Genomic DNA, 26,589 nt, shown 5'->3' on the forward strand with positions numbered 1-26,589 from the left:
TAATAATGGCTTATTTGAGAAGAGATTGGAAAACAAATTTATATAGTAAAAAAAATGTAAATATACAATTCCATGTATTGTGGAAGAAAAAAGGGGAAACCTTGTATCTATAGATGCACAAATAAGAAAGGTTGGCTTGTTCATTGACCATCTTTTTTAACAGTGTAAATGATTGTATTTAGTGTTGATTTGTATTCCACATGCATAATATGTGTGCTCCACTGTGCACACACAGTGACGCCGGAACGGAAGGTGCACTTTTAACATTTACATTTTTGTGCGTTGTTGCGTTATGATTTGCAACGATAAAAAGCATCAGATGTTGCTTTTAAAAAAATATTTTTACAGGTTACAAGCTTATGATTTTATCCAATTTATAGCACTCTTGCCGAATAGAGGTGTTGGCGGCAATTTCATTAGTTGTGGAACCACTAGGCGGCAGAGCACCTGTTTATTTATGCATTGCTCAGAAACAATCTGTTTGAAATGTGATTACTAAAACAGTTGCTCCTGTAGTTTAGCCAGCTGCATATAGGTTTTCCTCTTTAATTACAAAATGGGTGTTAATTGTGAGCTTTACATAAAATAATGGAATTTCATTCTTAACTTTTGTGTGTCATGATCTTGGCAGAATTCGTTCATGAATCCTTTCCACTACAATATTATATGTGATACAAGTTAAAGGCCACACATGCAAATACGCCTTTTAATTATATCAAGTGATCCACTGGTTATGCAACATCCATGTACTTTTGAAAGTAGCTCCGCACTTCAGATATTAATGTGCGACCATTTCAAACTAGCAAACGTAAATTATCACGATTAAAGCAACTAAAATGTGTTGCTATGTTTTGTTTAGCATAGCTGATATGAAAAATAACATAGAAGCTCTATCGAAGCCACTGCAACACCAATCTCGGAGACTGCATATGCACCATGATTGTCTTGCTGTTGCACGTTGCAAGCTCGGCTGTTGCAAAAAATGCATCGCAGTGTGTAGAGCGCGGCGGGATTGTGGGATTCGGCTGCTCACACAGAGCCAGGGGATAGAAAACATGGCGGCGGCCGAATGTGCTGCAAACCATTTGCGGAAGTGAGGTAAGTGTAATTCTCGAGCTTTAAATACCATTTTTGAAATCAAATGATCCCGTCGTTGTCATCAAATACATCTACGAGTAAAATTAGAACTTCGAGCATACTGTAGATGTAGAAGAAGTGGTTCAGCAGTTAGGCATTTGACGTATGAGCGCTTTGGGAAAGTTGTTGCTCTAAAACAATCGTCTAGCTGCCCCCTCGCTCCTGCTCCTTGCGTGTTTCTCCCTCTTTGCAGTCATCACGATCAGGCCATCTGGTCCCTTAAATTAGGTTAGTAAAGGTTGCAGCTATTGTAAACATTTCAAACACACTTCCTCATCTCTGTCCCGATAGGATTTCAGTTGAACCAAAATATATCTGGTTTTCAGGTTCGTTTTTGTTTCACCAGCCTTTTAGAAGCTGTAAATGAGAGTTGAAACGGAAAAACGCATAGCTGGCTATTCAGTCAGCAACCTTAATTTGTGTCAGTGTGGTGCATCATGCAGAAGGGTGCGACCAAGCTTTGCACGTTCTCTTTCCATTTGTGTAGCGGTAGATTATTGTCCAGCAAGTATTGCTGGGTTTAAAGAGACGATCTAACTAATGGTTTTATAGTGAGAAGCTTGCTTAATTGAGAAACCAGTCGAGTTACATAAGTAACTAGCTAGCTAGCGTGAGCTAGCTAAATATGAGCACACAGACACTAGCTACCGTTCAACAACGTCAAGCTCAGATTCTAGTGGCGGGGTAGAGTGTGCTCTACCGGCTGAAATTCCAGCCCGTTCCCTGTATTTCCTTTAGCCACCGAGGGCCGCTTTTTAGTGAAAAGGAGAGGGGAAAGCAGCCTTTGCTCAGCGTAACCGAGACTGCAGAGCTCTAAAGGTCCCCCGTAACACGAAGAAGAAAAGGAGGGTACTACGAACTGTCTTTGATCTTCATTAATCTATATAGTTACTAGCTTGCTAGTTGGCTAATGGCTAACAGCCTAATCACTAATGTGTGGTAGCTTTCTTACTGGCGAACGTTGTTTTGTCCGTGATTATTATCTTGTGCTTACACTTCACGTTTTTCTAGTTTGTTGATGTAGCTACCACAAAATATCAGACACGTTCTTGCAGTGACCGGCTAGCAAGTTAGCTACGGTATGTAGCTAGCTAGTTAGCGCGCTAACGTTAGCTATTGTAATGCAATGTTAATTTTAAAGTTCATGTTCTCCACGCGCACCGCTAGCTTGCTAGAATTATTCAGGAAGTTACTCAGCTAGCTAGTTAGCCAAGTTAGATAGCTCTCCAACACGTGCGACTCCATGGGTTCATACCGAGTCATTTAGTCAATTACTTTGATCTCACATTTTATGTTCATAGCTGACAATAATACGTTAGTTCTCACGTTACAGTTCTGCCTATCTACGATTAACTTACTTTTCATGGCAGTGTCAAAACAACAGCCGTACAACCGCATCTTTTATGGAACATTAACTAGCTATATTTTATAACCTATAAAAGTCTTTAACCAGCAAGGTTTGGTGTTATCAGCCTCAACATTCTAGCCAACATTATATACCCAGCATTAGCTAGCTAACACTGGCCCCTTTTTCCAGATGGGCACTTTTGGGGGCCATTTCATTTCTCTGCGACCAGCGAGTTTAGCTTGCCATGAGTTTGCTATCTTACAAAGCTGGCGGGTCTTAATGTAGTAAGTTAATTGCAGAAACATTTGTACTTTAAACGGAGTGAATCATATTCACGATAGCTCACTTCTTTATTGTGGAAAAAAGTTATGAGTTGACATGTCTTCGCTAAGGCAATGCTTGCCTAACTGTGCTGTAAGCCATATATCGTTTTTAATTAAAATTGAAAGGAGTCATGTACAGCCCGCAATCAACAGTTCCAGTTAAACAAAACATCACGTGTGTGCATTTTATTTTACATGCATTAAATGCCAAGGTCACAGAAGACTGTCTAGTGAGGACTAGCAGACGGTTTTAGCAGTTTTTTTTCCTGACTTTAGTACCTCCTGCTGTGCTATTTATTGTTATTACTCAAGAACGTCCTAAGCAGGGGATCTTGCCCAGATTTGCATGCTGTTCACCCCTGGCACATTTCAACAAGATGCATTGCTATTGGCTGCAAAAACAATAAGTAGTACAGTACCAGACAGGATGCTGTGGGTTGTCCTTGCCTGCACACGTGCACGTTGTAGTTTTACCACGGATTTATTTTGTGGCAGTTAATCCGCTCTTGATTATATTTCCCGATCATGAGATTGGCCTGACATTCTCTGACCAATAATTCCTGTTTGGCAAAGGAAATGGCAATTTATGCGTACTGTTTCTATTTGTTGGCTGTCTGTCTCCTCACTGCTTTCTCTGTCATCATGGTCCCAGACTCTAAAAGAATGGTCAAATACTGTTCCCAGTGTACGATTGCGCATACACCTTGCTTATTACATTTTATTTGGCAGATGCTTTTTATCAAAATCGACGTACAGTAAGTGCGTATGCTTATGACATTGTTGTATCATTTGTATAGATCAAGTGATTTTTTCCAGGCTGTTGTCTCATGTGGTGTTATCTGATCATTTGCGGATGATTTAAGATTATAATCTGGTTTCGATTTTCCCATAACAAACATTTACAATCCCAGGAAAGGCTTAGTTCTGAAGCGTAGTTAATTGCATGGTGAAGATTAGATTTAGGTTTCTGCATGATCAAACAGGCATGTTTTAAGAGCTCTCAGGGGTCCTGTTGCGATTTGGTATTTGAAATGAAAAATTTCATGACTTTTTGACCTGTAAAAAACCGATTGCATTAGATCATGGAGGATGACCTCTGACCCCTGATTGTTTTGATTTAATCCAGAGATGTTTGAGAGGCTGGGTGCCAACCCAAACCTGATTCCCTGGGTGTGGGACAGTTTCCCAGTGCTGCAGTAAATACTGCATACTGGTTAAAACCTAATCATGTCTGGAGAAAAACTTTGTTTTAAGTCAGAATTATTTGTTGCACACGAAATGTTTTCCAGTTTTATATTAACAAACAGAATATATATATATATATATATATATATATTATATGTCTGTGTGTGTGTGTGCATGTGCAAGCACACGTGTGTGTTACAGCTTAGAGCCTTGTAAAATTCTGATGAATTAAATATTGAGCAATAGGCACCTTTGTAACAAAATGGTGTATATGTATTGAATTGCCGGTGAACACAGTTCCTGTTTAACAAAGCAGGGTGCTTTTGTATGTAAACTTGTTGAAGAAATAATAGCGTAGAGGAAAATAGCATAGATTTTTGAAGTAGATGTTATTTTGAGGAGTAAAGTTGCCACCTGGAAACAACGCCTGTGCCTTTGAGTGCTGTATCTATAAGTAGAGATCTTGTTTGAGGCGCACTATGTATGGTAGTGCGATATGAACATGTAGCCTATGGACCCTGCCTGCAAACAGGCTCATAATCCACTCAGTCATGTCTGAAGAAGCGTGTTTAAAGGTAGCGGGTGATGTTGCAGTTATTCTGGTGTTGGTCAGTTTGAATATTTTGTCCCATATCTTTGCTCTAATTATGAATGCAACAGACAGACAATGAGCCCCCTGTTGCCATATTTTGTTATGCATGGTCAATTCACATTATCTTTCTGTGGATCACTGGGTAATTCCTAACTGGAGTGTGAATAGAGGATTGTGGAATAAATGTAGAATCTTCTCCAGGTGACTAGTATTTCATGGCTGAGTGGCAAGATGAAGATTTTTCAGAGTGTAATTTGGTCGGTATGTGAATGGCTGTCAGTTCCGAAGTGCTTTGACAATAATGCACTCTCCACCAAAGCGCTTGCTCCCGCTCACTGTCGCAGTAAGAGCTGAAATGTTGCAGTCGGTGTTTTGAAAGACATTTAATGCACAGTTGATGCGTGGGGAGTGCAGGCACCCATTTGACCAGATTAATCATTATTGAGCGATGAGCTGCGGACAGTCCTGCCAGCTGAAACCCTTCCTTTCTGGGTTACAGTGCGCTACGCTGCCCTGTGGGGGCTGGCGGCCCCAGCTGGGGTTTGAGTCCGTACTCTAAAACCCAGTATCTTAGCCGGATGATCCACCTCACAGGCTCCCGTCAAAACAAATTATAACGCTCGATGGTCAGCGGCTTGCAATCGACGTTGAAGTGTCGCTTCGTAAAATGGAGCATGTCATTATGAAGCGGGCTGCTTGAGATTGTTGGAACATTTTGGTTTTAGACCTTCAATTAAAATTTTCACTTTTTTATTTTCTCACAGTAGCTCTTGTACTGTAGAAGCCTGACACTTTTTGCTAGCTGCTGGTAATAAACAGGAGGGCAATATTACAAATGAAGCCATTTCTTGGTGGCATTCTCTATATTTGGTTGCAATGTCAGTAACTAGCTGTGTAGTCAACAATATGGAAAAAACAAAAAAACAAGACAAACGGTTATGTTCTGGAGTCAGAGGAGCAAATCAATCTGCATGCTTTGGAAGTAGGTCCTGATTCCTTCTCAGAGTTTACGCATGTTGGAGTGTTTGCGATTAGCTGGCGCTGGGTAATCGGTGTAGGACATCACTTTGAGCCTGGGTGCACGTTAAGACTTCCCAGCAGGAGCCGGTCAGCCTTAAATTGGTGAAATGTCATCGGCACTGTCTGTTTCTGATGCGAAGACGGGCTGTGTCCGTGACACCAGCGCTGCTCGGTGCAAATGGAAACCATATTTTTTGTCACGGACGCGTTCGTGGCGCTGCTCAGTGTGTGACCTTTTCCAAGAAATCGCGAGTGTCAGTGCGTGCGTGTCGCAGGTGGTCAGAACAGTTCCGCCCTTACCGCCAAGGTTACTGAGTTGCGTGGAACTCCGCGTTTCCCTCCTCGTGCAAACGGCTTGCGCGAGAAGTCGCGCCGGCTGAATTTCATTTAGTGCAGTGCACTCTAAATTCAAATTTCCACCGGCGATTTACGAGTCTGCTTCTTGTTTTATGTATTAATGGACGACCTTGCCAACACATTAATCAAAGGTGCCTCTAAGCTCAATAAGCGAAATGCGGTAATGAGCCGTCGCATTCTCACTTTGACGTGCGAGCGTTCAGTTAAGCAGCGCGTTGCTAAAGAACCTTGGGCCTTGAATCAGGAAGTTGAAAATAAGCGAGCCCCCCACCTCACCCCTTGGCCCCTTTCTGTGAAAACAGGCATGAAAACAACAGAACTACAGTAGTTGTGTTGTTTTGGAAACTCAGACAAACCGTTAATTGCGAGTGAGGGAAATGAAGTCTGCTTTCCTGCTGGGGCAGGAGATGGGCCGATTGCGCGCCATTTCATCTTTAATGGCTCAAAGGGGCGTTGAGATTGACTGGAGCTGTGGACCGTGACCACGCCGTTTCCCCTCCTCTCCTCCTCCTCCTCCTCCTCCCGGCTCTGTGACCTCTGTGAGAGTTGGGCTTTGCAGTAAATCCACACGTCGCTGCTGTTGTCCATTCACTGCTCACCACCTACTGGTCGCATTTCTCGCATTGTTTCTGGAAATGTCTTCCCCAGCGGCGTGCGGTCGGATACAGGCCAGCCTGACCAGGAGCTCAGGGGAGGGTCTGATTTTGATGAAAGTCGGTTGTTTTTGGTTGGTTACAGATCTAAATATCCACTTTGAGAACTGTAGATTTCATACATTTTCTTTTTTTATTAAACCTGTCCAACCTAAACGTCGCAATTAATAAACTAGAGTGTACTCTTTCAGTTGGAAATGTTCCTGCCTGGCAATTCTTTTACATCTGATGAAATTTGCCTACGTTTTGTGGAGGTGAAATTAATGCAGCGATGGAAACGGCTTTCCCGGTGCGTAGCGGGTTTGAGCCGTTCCAGCTCTCAGCGTGAGTGGGTTGGAACACTGCTAACAGGCGGTTTATGCTCGGTGCCCCAGACCTGCTTCTCGTAAAACCTGGCCTGGCTCATACGTATACGTGTTACTTTTTACATCCCTGTAGTCTCAGTTTCCCTCCCTTTTTTTTATTTTTTTATAGCAGTTGAGGGGCAGTTTTGTTTGAGGCTCCTCGTTTTTCAGGATGTTCTGGTGGGCGAGAGAGCACCTGCTGTGTGGCGATGGCCCAGGCGGCGGCCGTTGTCGTAACGGTGCGAGTCTTCCATGTGCGAGGCCCCGCCCGGCACAGCGGTGCATCGCTTCACGTGCTGTCCTTTTTTTAGGCCGTGTTAACCGCGCTTGCTATTTAAAAATCCCTTGCGGTTCAACGCTTGGTTTGGCGACCACCTTTGTTCCTTCCATAACCATGCAAAAGTTTAGGTTTCTCTTCGGTGTTATGTCAATTTGTGGTGGTAGATTGGTCAGATATTTGGCCAATGTCTGGCCTGAGTAATAGTTCGGGAGAAATTTGCTAGTGGTTTCTAATGAATTTGTGTGTCTGTGACTCAGTTGGGTACTTTGATTGTAAACACAGGCTAAGAAATCCTGTGTAGTATGCCTTTAATAATGCACAAAAATTATTCCCACCACAAGATCCAAAAAATGATTACAGGCCTATATGGTGAACTAATGAACTGTCTGGCTCTTTGGATAAACATGGTCAAATTGATATGCTTTGTGTTGGTTCTGTGCTGCAACTTTACCCATTGTCTTATTTACTGGCATCGGTTTAGAGCAAACGGTCCATAGATCCTCAAAGTCATACACTACAAGGATGTGTCGGTGTGATTGTCAGTGTGGAATATTAAGCCTTGTACACTGTCCATGGCTCGGTTCTGTGCAGCCCTGTTACTGTTCAGAAATTGCAATTTTGCGAGTGGAAAAGCTCCATGCTCAGCAGGGAACGCGCAGTCTCTCAAAATGTGAGAAATTGCTGTCCGCTTTCATTTATGCAGTTCACAGAGTTTGCCTCGGCGATAAGGTTTCCAGGCTCTTAACGTGGACGTGTTTTTGTGCTTCGGACATTCATTTTGTTCCCTGTACGGCTGAAAATGACAAGCTCACTTTGATATATTAATACCACATACCATCTCAAATTATCAAAAAATAATATTTTTTTGTGGTAAATAAAATTTAGATCTACTCTGTAATTTCTTTGCGGTGTCCAGCTCTGTTTGTGCTGCTGACCGCGAAGACGTCCAGAAAGAACGACCTTACGCGACACGCGGAGTCGTTGGAAAAAGCCCTGGGCGGCTACCAGCATTGGTAGCCCCGTGAGGACAGCGACAGTAAACAGGCATTCTTGGATGTTGAGAGATGTCGGAGGACGTCTTGCTAATATGCAGGCAACGTTAAAGGTGAAGCCAGGATGCGGCCCACAGACCTGTCCTGCTGAAAGAGTTTTGAGTGTTGCGATGGCCACATCCAGGTCTTGTATGGAATCCCGCGGGATGGCTCTTCAAAGGCCATAACTAAATAAATAAAATACTGGCAGCAACTGGCTCCTCCTCCGCACAGTGTGGCAGAGTACATTTGCCACACATTTTTTGTCTGTCGATGATGGCGGGTGGGGGGGGGGGGTGATTAGTGTGCTCTTTAAACAATGCTCCTCTCAGCTCAGAAACTGTAGGCTCCTGTCCTGTCATGACCATTATTCATAACTCGCTGGATTTCAATTTAATTCCGGCCCCGTTCCTCCCTGTCAGGTCCATTCTGCTTGCAGTTATAAGATGCATGACTGTCTGGTTTCAGAGGCGTTTAATTGAAAGAGGAAAGAGAAGAATGACAGGCTTTTTTTTTGATGAGAGTAATTTACGACGATGCTCTCGTTCCTTAGCCACTGTAGATTTATTTTTGTAGTTAAGGAAACTGTCCAGCTGTAAAGTTCTCGTACTCAAAGAGCAGAAACCCTGGCAGTAGAAGTCCTTTGAGTCCGTTTGGAATGGATTTGGTTCCGTTGAGAGAGAATTAAATGGCAGATAACTGCAGATGGGTTCCTGTGTGTTTTTCTCATAGCATGGAGGTGGTGGTTTTTTTGTGTAAACTGGTCAGATGTTGAGGAATTTGTTGGTCAACTGCCGGCCTTTACTGAACTCTGGAGTGTACACATTGATGGGGACAAGACACTGCTTGATATCTAGAGTGCACACTGTCCACGTGAGTCTTCGCTGTTTTAGAGAGTTAGTTGTTGTGAGAAGGTCACTTTGTAAACGACTGAATGCGTGGAGCTGTTCTTCATGCAAGTTCCCATGAGAACCTCAGCTTGCTATATCTAAACGCTAATAACCACGCCATGGCTGTCGAAGCTCTTTTCTTACATTACACTCTCGGTTCAGATGGATCAACGTTTTTCTGACAACATTGCTGTGTGATACATTATCCTCCGTTACGCCTTAAAACTTTAATTTGGTGCCTTTACTCAGTGTTTCCCATCAGGAATGTTTACTTTCCCCACAGCTGTCAGAAACCACGGGGGGTTTCCTTTAGACATTTCCACTGTTGCCTTGTGTGCGTAGCAATAAAGTCTATCAGATTCTCTTCTTATTGGTGTGAGGATGGGATTAACTGTGGGAGATCCGGTGGCTTGCTCATGTGAAAGTCTTAAAATCTAATGCTAATCTGCCCGGTTAATATTTATGTTAATTGTGGTGTGTGTATGTGTATGTATACGTTAATGAAGATGCTAGGTATCATATTGCTTTTATTTCTGTTTGGCTTGCTGTAAGAAAAGGGGCCTGTTGCACAGTGCTGTACAGCGTACGGCAGCACATCACACTAAATGGATTTTGGATTTTAAAAGCTGTCAAGCCCCTTTCGAAGCTTGAGGAGTAATGCTGGTTCTCAGAGAGGCTGTCAAGTGCAGTCCTTCAGTCCCTTTCCAGTTCAATCCTTCATTATATTTTGTAGACTGCATCCAAGAGATGTAGTTCTGCTACAGATGAAGGTAGTCAGTCTGTCAGTCAGTCAGCAGCGGCATGTCCTCATTGGTCAGCTGGGTCCCTGTGGTCTGCTCGTGTCCGCTGGCCTGTCCGTTTGGTACATTAGCTGGAGTGGCTGAGCGGGAGGATCGTACTGGTGACTCAACTCGAGGCTTGGAGAACTGACGCTATTAGGCGTCCATCTTAAAAATGTACCCCAGCTTCCATGTTGACTAACCCTCCCCTCTTCTGTCTTCTTTCTGTGGGTGTCCTCCAGGTGCCCACAATCTGCTGGAGAGGAGCGGACCACCATGTGGAGACTGTAGGCATTCGCCATAGCATGGCTGCTCCTCGCTCCACGCGCGTTACAAGATCATCCGTGGGGATCAATGGATTGGACGAGAACTTCTGTGGCCGGACGCTCAGGAACCGCAGCATCGCGCAGCCGGAGGAGTCCCAGGCCGTGCCGCTGCCCCGAGCGCGCTCGCCCAAGAAGAGGCAGGAGTGCCCCCCGAATCAGCAGCCGCAGCCCCCCCAGAAGGGCCCCCTGTCCGGGCGGCAGGGCCCGGAGGAGCAATGGCTGAGCCCCCGCAAGCGGGTCCTCTCCTGCTCGGAGAGGGACTGCCCTGAGGGCGGCGGGGGGCGGGGCCCCGCGGAGGCCTCCCACATCCAGAAGAGGGCGAAGCGCTGCTCGCGCTCGGGCGACGCGCCCGGGTCCGACGAGGACTCCCCCGGCAAGGCCGAGCGACCCGCCCGCGACCCGACGGAAGGCGAGCGAGCGCCCGGGGAGAGCGACGAGGACACGCCCGCCCACAGGCCGGACAGGCTCCGCCCCCCGCCGGACGAGCGGGACCGGGAGGAAAACGCGGGCGGGGCGGCGGAAGGGGACGACCCCCCGGCGTCCGCCGACGAGCCCCGCAAGGTCGCCAACGGGCTGGACGGGCGGCGGTCGGCGGACGCGGGGGCCTGCCCCGAGAGCTCCGAGCCGAGCCCGGGGGACGCCCGCGTGCCCTCCGACGAGTGCCAGAGGAACAGTACCCTGGCGCTGCCCAACGGCGGCCAGGCGGACTCCGCGACGCCCTCGGACCCCCATGTGCCTTGTAAAAACTCCAACCCCGAGCGGGTGGAGCCTGGCGGCCCGGTGATGGCTGAGGAGCCGCCCACCCCCTCCCCCGCCCCCTCGGGAGCCCCGCCCCCGGCCAGGGAGCCGGAGGAGGAGGTGGACGTGGTGGGGGACGCGGGGTGCCGGCCGCAGGAGCGCGCGCCGGAGAGTGCTAACGGCGGCCCGGGCGCGGCGCGGGGCGGCTCACACATCTCAGGGGAAGCCCGGCCGCCCGCCCCCGCCCCCGAGCCCGAGGCGGCCCCAGACCCCGCCCCCGACCCCTCCCCCACCCTCGCAGACGCCCCCTCTTTCACCGAACCTCAAGAACACAGATACACACTGAGAACTTCGCCCCGGAGGCCGGCCTGCTCCAAGCCCCCCTCCCCCTCCGTGGGCAACGGCCCGCACAAGGAGGACGACGGCCGGGCGGGGCCGGCGGAGGAGGAGGCCTCCCCAAAAACGGACGGGCCCCCCTCCTCTGGGCGGGGCCCCGCCAGCGGGCAGGGCACGGAATGTTCCGGGGAGGCAGCGGACACGGCGGGTGGGGAGGCGGGCGTGTCGGAGGCCAGCGTTCCCAAATCCACCAAAGAGCCGGCGGGGAGCCAGGCGGCCGAGGAAGACGAAGACGAAGAGGACCCGGACGTGTATTATTTTGAGTCGGATCACTTGGCTTTGAAACACAACAAAGAGTATGTGAAACCATGGCAACCCGCATCCTCTCCCAGCTCTCCGTTTGCCTTTACTTTGTGCTTCTCCCGCAGTGGCTTCTGCTTTCATTCCTCTTCATGTCTGCCTTTGAGTTTGAGCCATTACAGCCCTAGCATAGCAAATGGAAATGTGCGTTCGCTCAGCTTGAAAAGGAAAATAAAAAAACTAATGAAAATGCAGATATTCTTTTAATGTCTGGTAAAAAAGGACTAAGCTGCTACACATAGTTACAGTCCACATGAAATCTTTTCATTTTGTAGTGTGCTCACTCTTCTCTCTCTTGGTCTCCCCCTCTCTCTCTCTCTCTCTCTACGTCTCTCCCTCTCTTTATCTCTGGCTAATGTTTAAGCAGTCTTCGAATGGAGAACAAGGTCTCTTGGCGTTTAATTGTTTGCAGCTGTCGTTTGATATGATCAGAGATCTGAGCGACAGCCAGCGCTGGGTTTGTTCCTGTGAGTTCAAGAAATAGACTTTTAGGAATTAATGGTCCATCCCAGTTCAAACAGTGCATTGCACTGCCGTGTTTGCATTGGAAGAATATGCGTTTACCATGAGGCTACAGTGCACATCATCAGGAAATAAACGATATGGCGACTGACCTCTGGGGCTTAATATTATCACCCATTTAAAATTGGAACCATTCTTGCTTATTACTTAAACCATATTTGTTCTGGTAATGCTGTATCAATAAGAACAGCTCTGCAGCAACCTTTATGCATAGCCTGAAAGGCCTTGAAAATGTAAGCGTAGTGACTTTTATAGCTCAAAGACAGACAGAAATGTCTCCAAATACATGAGTTTTACATCATATTCAAACAGCTGGTTATGATGATGTGATCTGCTTTTTTTTTTAAATGGTTGGCAGATAAGCATTTAATAGCGTTGTAGCAATTCCTGATGCTATGTTTGAAGTGCTTTTCGCCCCTCTCAATTTGTAGTTTCAGCAAATGGCAATTTCAGGGAACGGTTTCTAATGTGATGTCAAGGTAACCATCAGCTCATCTGGAGAGCGAATCATTCGCTGTTTTTTTTTATTTTTATTTTTTTTGCCTGTTCGTAGATTGCCAGCTTTTTTTTGTCAGGACATGCTTTGTGGCAGTCTTGTAATAACAGCCGTTCAGCCTGTTCCCAGTGCACCGTGGGATTGAGCCGGCTTCATCTGGCTGTGCAGCAGGGGATCATCCTCTGAAGGAGGAGTTTGGCCTTCACGGCAATAAGGGGACAGGTGGAGCCCTCCACCCCAAATCAGATTTGTGTCCAAATATGGAGGACCGCACGTAGTCGTCTAATAACGTTGATTAACTCTGGTTGTGCTGTGTGTGGTGTCGCAATGTGAAAAGACTCTTGACCGGCTGTAAGGCAAGGGTATAGGCCTCAACTGTATACATTTTTAAGATTAGAAGAACCTTATTTTTCTCCAGAGGATCTTCCTTTGTAATGTCAGGTGCACACGTGACATGTATATTTCACTGAATACAGTGTGAAATAGTGTCTTTGAAGAGGTCTACTCAGAATTTGAAATGGACCCCAGGGAAAGTATTCGTTTTAACTCAGACTCGCGCCCAGTAGAATGCTTAGCCACGGTTCTGTTTTCTCATAGCACAGCCGTAGATGCCTTTTGTGACATTTTGCTTGTCCGAAGGTCCATTCGCTTCACCGGTTTGCTTGCTGCGGGCGAGGCTGTTAGCGTAAAGTCCACACGATGCCGCAGTGCGCAACGCGTCAGCTCCCAGGAGGCCCCGTACCCCCGCGTGCCCCTCAACGTTGTCGCCCCCCCGGTGGCGGTGTCCGAAAGCCGCACCTGTCCCCGGCACCCGCCCACCACCCCCCGCCTCCCACCCCCAGGGCTGCCTGCCAGCTCCTTTCACACAGGTACAAAAGCCTCCTCACTGCGGAGTGCTATAGCGCAGTCTGCTTCTCCAGAAAGGGCCCTGGATATATACACTCCAGCCAGCTCCCCCAAGCGCAGGGTCACCACAATACCTCAAAGAGAATTGGTAAGCAAATTTCTTCACGACCGAGGGCACAGCCGCCGCGTGGAATTGTAACTGGAGCTGATGTAAATCCGTGCAAGGTGCCGGAGTACGAGGCGAGCCCGCTGTAATCCTGCTTGGATCAGTGTTTCCACTGCGATTTTTGCTGCGGTTTCTCTATTGTCAGTAACTTAAGTGTGTCACAGTTCAGTCTTTTCCATCCTCCTCTTCGCTGTCCTGGCGTACCTGAACACGCACATTTCTACTCTGTTTATTTGGTGGTGGACCCCGTGTTTATTTTTTGGGGTTTTTTTGGAACACGCTCGCTGACCCCGGCTGTTAATTTGTTAAGATGTGCAGCGAAACCTGGGTGTAAATGATGAAAATGATTCATGTGGACACCCGCAGTCTATGCAGGTCCAGGCTGTAATAACTCCCCGTCTTGGCTGTCCGCTCTAGTCAAAACATTGCAGTTGGCCTTCCTGCTTACGTTAGTGCAGTTCTCTCTCAAGAGCGGGGACCGGCTGCGGTTTGGATGTGACATTCTAGAATGTTCCGACGCGCGCTTCCAGGACGGCGGTAAGTCGCGGCGTGCGGCCGTTTGAGTAATGCGTTTGTTCGCCCCCCTTAATCCAGTTACCAGAGGCTGCTGCAGACCATCAGTGTGCTGGAGGCCCAGCGCACCCAAGCCGTCCTGGACCTGGAGTCCCTGGCCCGCCACCAGAGGGAGGCCCTCAGGGACCCCATCAGCTTTGTGGAGAAGCTGCAGAAGCAGGTACTGGGCCATCCGTCGCTCTGTGGCCCCGCCCGCTGGCCACACCTCTATGATGCCTCCACCAATCACGAGCCAGTCTGGTGGTTTGATTCTGTATACAAAAGTCCTGCGCTATCATTATGAGGTCTTTGCTTTCGTCTAGTTACTTCAGTTGCTTTATTGAAATGGACTTAATGAGATGTTCTGTGAGATGAAATTGGGTAAATGTGTCAAAATGTTTCGTAATTGTCAAAATGAACAGAGAAGTGCTACTCTTATGTTCGTAGTTCAGACGATCCCCTGAATTCAGTTTTCTTCATTTTGTGGGTTATTGCAGTTGGCAACGAAAAGTGAGAGGCAACGACTGAGGATGCTTGCGCTCTTTTTGCTAAATGTATGAAATCGTTTGGTTTGGGAGATGACGCATACATCACACCTGACTGTAAGCTGCAGTGTGTTATTTTAAGCTCCTTTAACTAGGCAGGTTTCCCTGAGGTGAATCCTCTACAGCACGCCACGCCCCTGGTGTTCTGAGGGGGTGTCTGTTCTGGAACCCGAACAGCTCTCAGCCCGGTCAGAGCCCGTGTGGCACCCCCAGGTCCCCGGTGCCGGGCGCGAAGAACCTGTCAGGCAGGAGCGCGCTCAGTCTTGCTCCACGGGAGCGTCGGGGGGGGACTGTAGACGTGCTGTCAGTCACTCAGCAGCCTCTGCTGCCAGCGTCATCTGGATTCTCATTTTAGTCTGCGTTTCCTCAGGAGAGAGAGAGTGAGAGAGAGTGAGAGGCTGAGAGAGAGGGAGAGAGGCTGAGAGAGGGGGACAGACAGAGAGACTGAGAGAGACAGAGAGAGAAAGGAACTGAGAGAGGGAGAGAGAGAGAGAGAGCTGAACTGGTTCAGTCGGGCAGATGATTGCTGTGATGTGGCAGAGGCAGCCTGTGCTGGGTTTGGCAGTGTGCTGCAGGGTTAGAGTGATACAGGGCTGTGGCAGTGAGAGGGACGTCACGCTCTTCTCTGCTCACGCGCGCTAATTTATTTTTCCTCAGCAAAGGGGAACGTGCCCCCTCACGCCTGTTTGAATGCACACGTTGGCTTTATAGATCAATGTGATTTTTTTCTTCCCCCTGCGATTTAGTTTCCCTGTTAGATTGCTGCATTAGCATTTGGTGACAGTTACCGTCCACCTTCAGGCACTTCAGGCCTCTGTGTAAATTGTGAGGTGTGAACACGACGCGTTTGGCTGTCAGCGCGTTTTCCTCCAGGCAGAGACGCTGTTACAGGAAGCTGTGTATGCGGTGGGAACACAGCATGATCACACAGAATGGAGTTTCTCCTCCATCCCTTTACATGCGTGTTCTGGAAGCGCTGGCCTTCAGTGTGTGTTGATGACAGAGTACATGACTGGAATGCAGATTCTGTCAGAGGCCACCGTGGACCAGTTCTCTCCCTGTTACGCGCGCATACGCTGGACCACCCTGTTGAGCGCGTTGGCGGTTCCCTGTCCTCTCGCGCAGGTGGGGATGGGCTTGCCCTGCCCCCAGCGCGTGGTCCAGCTCCCGGACATCGCGTGGGACCAGTACACCTCGGGCCTGGGCGACTTCGAGAGGGAGTTCCGCGACAAGAAGCGCAACACCAGGCGGCTGAAGCTCATCTTCGATAAAGGTCAGCGCCGCCGTACGCAGGGGGCGGGGCTTATGCACATTACTGCGCCCCTTCTGGGGTACCACTACCATCTTTGACCAGAGAAAAAGCAAGGAGATTTACTTCTGGAGTTGAGCACCAGGAAAGGCTTCTGAGACACACACTGCTCTATATTTACTCTGAAATTAATATTTTTAGCACTCAAAGTTTTACACCACCCACAACATTTTTGAAAAGTTGTTAAATGGGATTAAATGTGCACCCTGCCCTTGTGTTGTCTTATGCAGTTGGGCTGCCCGCTCGACCAAAAAGCCCTCTGGATTCCAGAAAGGAAGGAGAGCCTTCGGCGCTGTACTCTGCGCTGCCCTCTAGTGACGCTCCGGAGCACAGCGCCTCCAGCAGCCGGACTCAGGTACCCACAACCGCCGCAACGCACCGCGCGGCCCTGCAGTGCCGTCCAACCGTCAGCCGTCATAACCGACTGCACACCGCTGCCCGCTAGGCCTCACAACCGCCAAACACTGTGACCGGTTCGCTTCGGTTAGAGAGGCACTGATTGGACATTTAGCCCCAGTCCATTTAGAGGCTCATGGATACCCGAATCCTGTCCCATCAGCTGTGCGTGAACGTGCCGATCTCTGTCAGGGCAGAATGAGCAGGCTCTTCCCGGCTCGCTCCAGGGGGTTTGCTGTAACAGCCGCTAACAGACAGACTGTAGACGTTAAGCTGAATCTTGAGGTCTGGTTACTCCAGTGAGCTCTGGCCGTGCGGTGGACCCCGGGGTCTGAAGACGCGCTCGCGTCTGTAACGAAACGAGACCAGCTGCGTACCGGTCCGCTCGACGCCGTGGAACGACGCGGCGCACCCTGAAATTCAAACGAATGGGTAGAAGAGAAACCGACAGCTCATATTTCCTACAGGGAAGAAGTCCTGTAGCTTTAGTCCACAACCCCCCTTCCAAGTTGGTACCGATTTAAGTATATTTGCGGTCCATGCAAGCGTGAGAGATGGTATCTATGGAAACCTGATGTTCTTGTCCCTGGGGTGCCTGAGATGGAGTTCCTCCTGTTTCTCTGTGCTCAGTGAAGAGGAGTGCTGTGAGACTGATGTGTCCATAGACTGAACAGCTCCAGGGTCTGACTGACAAAAATAAAACCAGGCTTTTCCCTTTTTTTCTGTTCTGTTTTTTTGTTGCTGTTTCTGTTCCTGTTCCCACCACAAATGACCCTGTTACTCAATTCTTATGTATTGAGCAAATTCAGTGCCAAAAGTCTGTATGGTGTAAAACGCAATTGGCAAACAGATCCGTTTCGGATCCGTGTCAAGCTGTCCTTTCGTTTCTTTTTCACATTTGCCAGTTTTAATTACATTTGCAAATTGTGTTCGTACTGATCTGACATTATACTAATGCCTGCCTAAAATAGTTAATTTCAAAACACAGTCGACTGCTTCCCTCAAAACTGCCTGCTCTTGATAGGAGTGTTTCTTTTATTAATTCCCATTTATTAGTTCCCTTCAGCAGTTTGTGCAAAAAAAAAAAAAGGCAACAACCACAACATAATGAAGGAACGAAAGTAAAACAAAACTAATGACGAATGGATTAAAGGGCAAAAGATAACAGAAAAAGCAGAACAGATATGACGAACGGACAATAGGCTAATTAGCGGCAGCACTGTCGGCAGTGGCGGGTACGTCACGGGCAGGTACGTTTGCGATTGTGCGCTTCTTATTATATCGTCTGCTGGAAGCGCGCGTTGTCATGTAGAAGAGCGTTTCATGTTAATCCGCTTCAAAAGTTAATTAGCGATCATAGTTGGCGAATAATCACTCCGTAATGCCAGTGCCACTTGTGCCCGCTGCTTAATTGGGTTGTATGGTCCTGATTATTATAATGTCCATTATATTACCTTGAATAACACAAAATTCCTGGCTGGTCAGCTCTACCAGTGACTCTACACCACCGGCTTCGTTTCTTCATGTTGTTTCTTGGGATCGGATGAATTGAGATCCCTCGAACAAGCAGCTCGGAATAAAGGATTCAAAGCGCGATCTGGCCGTCGAGAGCGTTGTCTGCGTGAGCGTTTGCTTCGTTTCCGAGCTCCGTGCTGCAAATGGCTTTCCTGTTGCCTGCGCTGGTGCTCTTGTTCAGCGCTGCTGTTTGGCATCATTGGCAGCAGAGGATCCCGTTGATTAGGATCCTGCTTGTGCATTCTGCTGGAAAGAACCCGACACGGTTTGTTTACTGAAATCTCTGCGAGCGCTTCCACACGGGAGAGCCCGGAGAAACGTTCCACTCATCCCTGCGAGAATTTGGTTGACTTGAGAGAAAATGTCGTTTTATTTCAGTGGACTCGTATTTTGCAGCAAAACCGTCTTTGTGGTGACCCCAGCAGTACAGACGTCATTGACCTACCTTTTACTGAAATGCAGTTTTTTTTTTTTTCTCTTGCAGATGATAAGAGGGAGGGTTTGTGATCAGAATAAACCGGACACCTTTAATCAGCTGTGGACCGTGGAGGAGCAGGTAGGGGGGCAGAGGCATGGGACTTTCTCCCCTGGGTCAAAGGTCATTTCTGAATCCATTTCCAGGTCACGAAATTGACCTGGGTGTTTGCAAACTTTTCGAATGCAGGGACCCCCAGCCAGGCTCAGAAACATCCATGGGACATCCCAAGTCATGATATTATAAATTATAATATAATAATTTTTTTTAAAAAATTTTATATTTTGAATTTTTTTCCCCAAATCTGTATGGAGTCATTGCAAACCCAGAAACGAACCAGTTCATGGCAGGTGTAAGAGTTGCATGTTAAGCAGGCACTGGTGCCAGACTTACCTGCTGAACTGCTGAAGGCTGAGATGTGAATGGCGCTCATGTCAGGCGGTAGGGAGTTTAGGGACTCCGTCTCGCCCGCGTACCGACCGCTCTCCTGCCTGCGTCTGCGCAGAAACGGCTGGAGCAGCTGCTTCTCAAGTTCCCCCCGGAGGAGGTGGAGTCCAAGCGCTGGCAGAAGATCGCGGACGAGCTGGGCAACAGGACAGCCAAACAGGTGCCCCCACCCCGCCAACCCTCCTCACCTCTCCGCCTTCAGGTTCCCCCTGCTGCGGTGGAGATCAGCATTTCCCATGGTTCTCATGATGAACGTCATTATGGACTTTGGGTTTTCATTAAAGAATGTTTCGGTCAATGTTCAGGCCTTATTGGGAGCAGAGATAAGTTTTGCAAAAAGTAAAAGTGAAAAAGTATTGTGGGCTTGAGTGAGTCTAGTAACTTTGTTATTCGTTGGTCCCTTAAAATTGATCACTGTGACTGAGGGCCCCCGCCTTAATAAAAGTGGTCACTGTTTGAAACCTTGCCCATTGCTGTGTAACACACAAGTATATGGAAACATGTCTAAATCATGCCATTATACCATGATTCTATATAGGTAATGTAGCTATTTTATAAAATATTTAATTATTGAATGCAGTATTATTAAGGCTGTGACAAGTTTAATTTTATCTTAAAGTATATGTAATTTAAGGAATTATTGGAAGGAATTATTGAGGAAGTATATTGGTCAACAGAATATCTTAAACAAAGAGCATTTACTTCCATTTTTCTGAGGACGCTGGGGCTTCTTCATGACCCCGATTCGGGAGCCGCTGTTGTTCATTCTGTGGACCGAGTGAGAAGGCGCTAAAGCGTTTAATAAATGGTGTCTGCTTTCAGGTCGCCAGCAGGGTGCAGAAGTACTTCATAAAACTGACAAAAGCGGGAATCCCAGTGCCCGGAAGAACGCCCAACCTGTGCATGTACAGCAAAAAGGTAAGGCCTGCTCACCTCAGGCTGGGGCTACAGCCTAAACGTCAGCTTTATTTACGGCCTGCACTTCACTGCCGTATCCACAACAATGCTCGAGTTTCCTCGAGCAGGAAAAATGGCTCCTTTTTTCAATTTACCATTAAGAAAACATTTAAAAACTGACATTTACTGAACATAGAGCTGGATTAGAATTTTTTATGTGTGTTAGAAAACCAAAATGACCCAGGTTTTTTCATGGCACTGGCTATGTGCTAGTGTTACTCAACCTGGGCCCGAAATGTACTGAAATGAATTTTGTGAAGACCGCCATGCTTGAAAATTGATTTAAAGTCTTACTCAATTTGTGTATGAATTTTCTGTATGATTTTGGATTTAGTCCAGCCTAAAAAAGTATGAATGTGTTGAATTGTTTCTCTGATCTTACTGCATTGGAGTTGTTAGTGTGCTCTTATAGCCTTCCCCTTTAGAGTGAACCCCAGCCACTGACAGTGCTCCTGTAATACTGTGGGTTCAGTTTTACTGTGTGCCCAGTACATGGTGCAGGTTCAACCTTCTTTGGTGGCTGATGTCTTTTTGGGACTTTGTGATTGACACTTGCAATGACTGTGATCGCAGGCCTCCAGCAAGAGACAACACCACCTGAACAAGCACCTGTACCGGCCCTCCACCTTCCTGACCTCCTACGAGCCGCCCGTCTACATGGACGACGAGGATGACCGCTCCAGCTTCTACAGCGGCCTGCAGGACCCCACGGCGGAGGACTCTGTGAGTGTTTCACCACCAGGGGGCGATGCAGCCACAGTAAAACATGCACTGCTCTTCCACTCACAGTAGCCATGCCACCATGTGGCCTTCTCAAGACAACTGCTGCAGCAATGCATGCTGGGCTAGGTTAGTGCTTAGATGGGAGGACTCCTGGGAATGGAAGAGCTGGTGGGCCAGTAGGGGGTACATTCTCCTCTGCATGAAATCAGTCCAATAATCCAGTGCAGTTAACTAAAGGTCCTGACTCACAGTGGTCATTAAAGGTCCCATAGAACATTTTGAAAGAGACGTGGTGTTAAGATGGGGTCCTGGGTTAATTTATATAATTAATATCTGCTACGGTGTGTAAATTCTATAATGTGGTGTTTTATATACACACATGAGCACACAGACACACACACACACACACACACACACACACACGCACATGCTGGTGTTGCCTCCAACATTTGAATTGGATGCGTTTTTTTGTTGCTGATGTTCTCAGTATAGAGATTCCATTAGAATTTTTCATTTGTCCTCGAGAGTTAATTTGTCCCGCGGCCCAGCCGAAAGCTGTTCCACACAGGAGCCGAGATTGCTGTATACGAGCGACGGCCAAAAGAGAGCCTTTTGAAATGCCTTGACATTTCGGGAATCGCATTTTCTGAAAAATAGCATTTTAGCATGACCTGCATTTTTTTGCGGACCGCGCGACGGCAGGAGCCGATAAACGAAGCGGGCAGCCGCTGACATTTCTGCGCGCCGAGCCTTGCGTGCGACCTTTAAGGAAGGGTCAGCGTGCTCTGCGGAGATCACGGGGAGTAGGGTTTCTGAGAGGCAGATCGGCTCTGATAGTGCACGGCAGAGCTGGGCTTTGTGAGGAGGCCGGCTGCAGCCTTTAAAGCTCCCCTCTGACAGCGCGAGAGTTCGCACCATACACAAACACCGAACGTTTAGCTTTACTTTACACATTCTTGTTGAAACCAAAACAGTCTTTTTTTTTTCAGCTGGTATAGATTACATAATTATATAGTTATACCAGTTTCAGCCACAAGAGGGAGCATTCCTATATGGTGGGCATTCATGTCAATGTGAACACATTTGAAACGGCACACTTTCAAGTCTTCTCCTTGATTCACCATTATTTTAATATGCAAAAATCGTGGTGACTTTTACGGTCACGTTTTTACAGTACCTTTGTGACTAAACCCCCCCCCCCCCCCCGCCCCCCCCTGGCAGGACGAGGACGGCATTCCGGTGGAATACCGGGGTTTGCCGGAGTACAAGGAGCTGCTGGAGCTGAAGAAACTGAAGAAGCAGAAGATCCACGAGATCCGAGCGGAGAACGCGCTGGCGCAGCACATGGGGTACAAGGTGGGTCTGGCCCTGGCACCCCTAGCGTACCCCTGTCCCGTGGAGTTATGGGCTAACAGCCTGGAACTCTGACCCCATTCTCATGAGAATCCCTGGCTGTGCCTTCATCACGGACAGATTGCTTCTCTGTTGCCTTGTCTATTCTGTTCCATAAAAAATAGTGTAAAAGTTGCATGGGGATGTTGCAAGGGTGGGACTGGGATTCCTGGTGTGTGCCTGCGTGTGTCTGGGTTTGTGTGTGTGTGTGTGTGTGTGTGTGTGGATGTGTGTGCACGCGTGTGTGTCTGTGTGTGTGCGTGCATGTGCACTTGTCTGTGTGCATGCAGCGCATTACGCGTGTGGCGTGTGGGGGATTTGCGTGTGCGGGCCCCTGACCGCGGCTCTGTTCTGGCGCAGTGCGACGGCTGTGGGACGGAGCCCATACAGGGCGTGCGGTGGCACTGCAGGGACTGCCCGCCGGACCTCGCCGTCGACTTCTGCAGCAACTGCTCCGACTGGTAAGGCCTCCGCTCCCCCCCGCTCCACGCTCCCCGTCCAGGCCCGCTCCCCCCCGCTCCCCGTCCAGGCCCGCTCCACGCTCCCTTCTCCTTTGTACGTTTGGCAGACGGCCCAATACAGGGGGGTAAAGAAAAGAATCCTCCCATTGCTGACATTTTGACATATTATCCATTTTCACAGCTGGATAAGCACTTAAGCAGTTTGGGTTAAGCGGCGTGCTCCGGGGTACGAAAGGGCCGCCCCAGCCGGGAGTCGAACCCGCACCTCCCGGCCTTCCGAGCCGACTTCCTTTAGTCATCACGCCAAACGCAGCTCCCCTGGCTCGCTGTGTTTTTTTCCCCCTGCTTTTTTTCCGCTTCGTGTTTACACTGCTCTCTTCCTTCCTTTCCGTTCCTCCATCATCCCGCCCGTCCGTCTGTCGAGCCTGTGACTCAGTCCGGCCCCCCCCTCATCAGGAATCCCAGACTCCCTCAGGACTGCGCCCGCTCCACACACTGGAAACCTTCCTCCTTTTTTAAAAAGACCTTTAAAGAATCGTCACCTGCTTTCGGTTGATCAGACCCATTAAAAGTGCTGTCGTTTGTTTGAGCTTTTAGTCGTTATGGCGTTGTTACAGCTTTAATCATTTTTCTTTTTTTTTTTTGCAGTGATTTTGTCTGCAGTTTATTTTGTGCCTCTTGCTTTGTGCAGCGCTTTTTAACTGAACCGCGGTGTTACCTTTTTCCCTGCGCCTTGCGTTTTTGAAGGCATTGGCATCGATGCCGCTGAATGTGCAAAGCCTGCTGGGAAGGGCAGCCCCGTCTCTGCTGGTCGGGGCGCGGCGGCCTCCTGAGGGGGTGCGCGGATCAGCGTGGGGTTTGGCGGGGCTTTCTCGCCCCTTCTCTCCCGCGAAAGGAGGCCGTCGGTCCGAGCCGGTGGGAGGAGCTCTGTTTGGACCGGCGCTCGTGGGGGGCGGGCTCTGTCGTCTTTAAAGAGAAGCCGCGGCAGGCCTCGCTGATCCAGCCCTGCAGAGACCCTGCAGCTCCAGAGCCATCGAGCTGCTGTGTCACCCAGCCCTTAGTGCCCGCACTGCGACGACACCTCTTCAGCTCAAGCAGTCTAAGTTAGGGTCCGTTTAATCAGGGAGGATGGCTACAGTTGTGCAGTAGAATGAGGTGCTTGTGTGATTGGATGAGCTTGTCCCTCGTCCTCACCCTTAGAGTAATAATGCTCAAGAATGCTGTGAATGAGATATTATCTGTAGCAGGAAACAAAATGAAATCATAACTGAGCTAAGACATGCTTTTTTATAGATATAATTACATGGTCATTTAAGATACGAGTACATTTATCATATCCAGGTTTTTTTATTTTATTGCTGTTCAGCTGCACTGTAAAATTTTACTTCACTGGGGTTGCGCATGGTAAAGTAATTCAATAAACGGTGTGGCAGTATGGATGTACAGGAGAACATGGGCTGTGCTATGCACCATGTGTTTTCCACATCGTCGGTGGATAGTTGGGTTGTTTTCTGGGGAGTGAACTGAGACGGAGTTCCGGCATGTTCCCCCAACTCTGTTCCTGGGAACCTACTGTCATGGAGGCTTTCACTCCAACCCTAACAAAGCACCTCATTCAATAGCTACTGATCTCCTTGGGCTGCTAATTAGTAGAATCAGGTGTGCCAGATATGTGGGTTGCCATGAAAGCTGACAGGACGGTGGATCTCCGGGAACAGGGTTGGGCAGCCCTCTTGTAAGACCTTTTGCTTTATTACTTTCAATGTAGAAAATGTGAGGAGGTGAAAGGGCGTGATTGAAAGCTTTTCGCTGTGTTCTTTGATTATGCTTTTTCAGAAGTATTTCCCTAGCAACAGGATTACAAACTGATCTAGCAAGTTTGCGCGGCCAGCAAACCGATTGTGTTATCGTGGAATGAATGGAAACAGTGTTTTGGGTTTTTTTGTTTTTTTTTGTTGAAAAGGCTCCCAGTTATGATCACACCTGTTAATAAGGACTTCAACTAATCCAGATTCAAGAGTGTCATCTATTGAACCCTAACCCTACCCCACCCCCAGAATTACAAAACAGGCCAACCCCCCTTATATTTTATTTCATATTATGAAGATGGGGATTTCATGTTGTCATAGGGATATACTGTACTGGTCCAGAGTCTGGAGTATTTTCCCCTAAGAATTCACCATAAATTATCATTCCACAGCTGTTGCGAAATGAAGGTTGCAGTTCAGAGGGTCTATGCGTTTCAAGTACTAATGTTATAATGTTAAACTAATGCTATGCACTTGTGCAGGTATCATTTTAAAAATGGCTTCATATGGAAAGTCAGTTCAACACCAAATATGAGTTAGCCTAATTAATTTCAGTCTCAAATTATTTCAGTCTTAATTACTCGGGCTGTGGGTGGAACTAAAGTCCAGACACAGAGGTTGGTCAGAGCCAGAGTAGAGCCCTGCAGATTTAGATGGAGACGGTCTTTGGCAGGAGAGAGATACCCTGCTGTAACGTGCTGAAGAGCGGCTCCTTCACGGTTCTCCTGTGTTCTCCATCCACAGCCTGTACAAGACCGAGGCCCACAAGCCCAGCCACCAGCTGGAGCCCGTTTTCCAGCCGGAGTCGTTCCTGGACAGAGACTACTGCCTGCCGCAGAGCGCCGGCTACAACTACCTGGACCCCAACTATTTCCCCGCCAACAGATGACAGGGGCGAACAGGCCAGCTCCAGGGCCCCGCCGCGTCCAACAGGGGAACTTCTCACACGGCTCCGTCGTCCACGTTCAGCGCTCGGGATCGGCAGTGGGGGGGCGGGGCTAGGGCGCCGCCCGAGGGCGACCCGCCCCCGCCGGGCGCCGCCCCGCTCGCAGAGTCCCCGGCCACGCCTCACTGCGGTCGTCGTAGCGACAGGTCTCCAAAATAACACAGGCACACCGACATTCCCCGAACCCGAGGAGCCGAAGGCGCCTTCTCCGCGCGGCTTCGGGCCGGCGAACCTCCGCTGGCGTCGTTATAAAGGGTGTGTAGTCAAGCTCACTGTCTCGTAGTCCTGTAGTCAACCCAATTTCACTTGGACAGGAGGCTGGTCTCGTATCGTAACACTTAACACGATATAGCTAGGTGTCTGTAGATGAGTATTTATATGCGAACCAGCGAGATCTCGTCACGAATTGAAAGGAAACTGGGATGGAGGGACCAGTGACTTTGATTCAGTCTAGGTTTTTAACCGATCAGTGTTGGCTAATACAGTAAAAAAAAAAAACAAAAAAAAAAACTAAAACAAACGAAACATTAAAAAAAGACAAATTCTGTACGAAGCTCCTGTTAATGGACACCACCGATGTCTCACAGTGGACCACCACTTTCACAAAGAGCTGCTTTTTTCCTCACCTCCCAATCATTGTGTTCTTTCTTCTTTTTTTTTTTTTGTTTTGTTTGTTTTAACTTTACACCTCATCACTAAACCGTTTCACTTACCGACACGGAAGCACTACAGCACCAAGAAGACAAGCGACGGGAAAGCCCCCCGCGGGCTGCTTGAGCCGCGGAAGAGCCGCGCGGGACCGGAGAGGCGCGGAGACGTTCTTTTCTCAGTGTGTACTGTTGTAATCATGTGGCGTATACAAATATATGGTGAAAAAAGCGGTAGCCTGTGGTAGTAAGTGTACCATTTTGTCTGGACCTCCCCCCCCCGCCCCCCCCTCACCCCACCATGAAAACCCGGTCTGCTTCGTCTCTGCCTCTGCTTTGAAGGAAAGTCGTCGTGGCAACGTTGTCCGTGAACCCGCCTACACATCGTCCCCCTTTCTTTGAGTTCCCTAATTTCTGCAGTCTGCGCGAGATCAACGAACGATTGTATTTTTAATCACCTATTTAAAAAAAAAAGGAAAAACCTGAGGCGGTCGGTGCAGTGCGCAGAGACACACCCACATTCTTTTATACCGGTAGATTTTGTTGTGCTTTGAGTAGACCATTTTGTATGGTTTTGTTTATCCCCCCCTCTCCCCCGCTTCAATATTTGTGTATACAGTCTGTTCTTAAATAATGTTAAAATGTCAGGAGAACTGTGGAAATAAAAGTATGTGGAAATAGTCTTTA

At 48.3% G+C, this 26,589-nt stretch overlaps 1 protein-coding gene across 3 annotated transcripts; it reads left to right on the forward strand.

Annotated features, from left to right (window-relative positions):
• The first annotated feature begins 940 nt into the window (after positions 1-940).
• Positions 941-26,589, forward strand: zzz3 (zinc finger, ZZ-type containing 3). 3 transcript variants are annotated; one of them, XM_064338155.1, is made up of 12 exons: positions 941-1,098; positions 10,182-11,695; positions 14,324-14,462; positions 15,952-16,099; positions 16,366-16,490; positions 18,531-18,602; positions 19,027-19,128; positions 19,791-19,886; positions 20,499-20,648; positions 21,870-22,004; positions 22,401-22,501; positions 25,054-26,589. In XM_064338155.1, the coding sequence occupies exons 2-12, from the start codon at positions 10,245-10,247 to the stop codon at positions 25,196-25,198; spliced, it is 2,664 nt and encodes an 887-aa protein (XP_064194225.1). In that variant the 5' UTR covers positions 941-1,098; positions 10,182-10,244; the 3' UTR covers positions 25,199-26,589. The 3 variants fall into 3 exon arrangements, with proteins under 3 accessions (XP_064194225.1, XP_064194227.1, XP_064194226.1); XM_064338157.1 differs by lacking the exon at positions 941-1,098 and adding an exon at positions 1,204-1,365; XM_064338156.1 differs by lacking the exon at positions 941-1,098 and adding an exon at positions 1,572-1,986.

Source organism: Anguilla rostrata, chromosome 6 (assembly GCF_018555375.3).
Source record: "Anguilla rostrata isolate EN2019 chromosome 6, ASM1855537v3, whole genome shotgun sequence".
In the NCBI taxonomy this organism is placed as follows: Eukaryota; Metazoa; Chordata; class Actinopteri; order Anguilliformes; family Anguillidae; genus Anguilla; species Anguilla rostrata.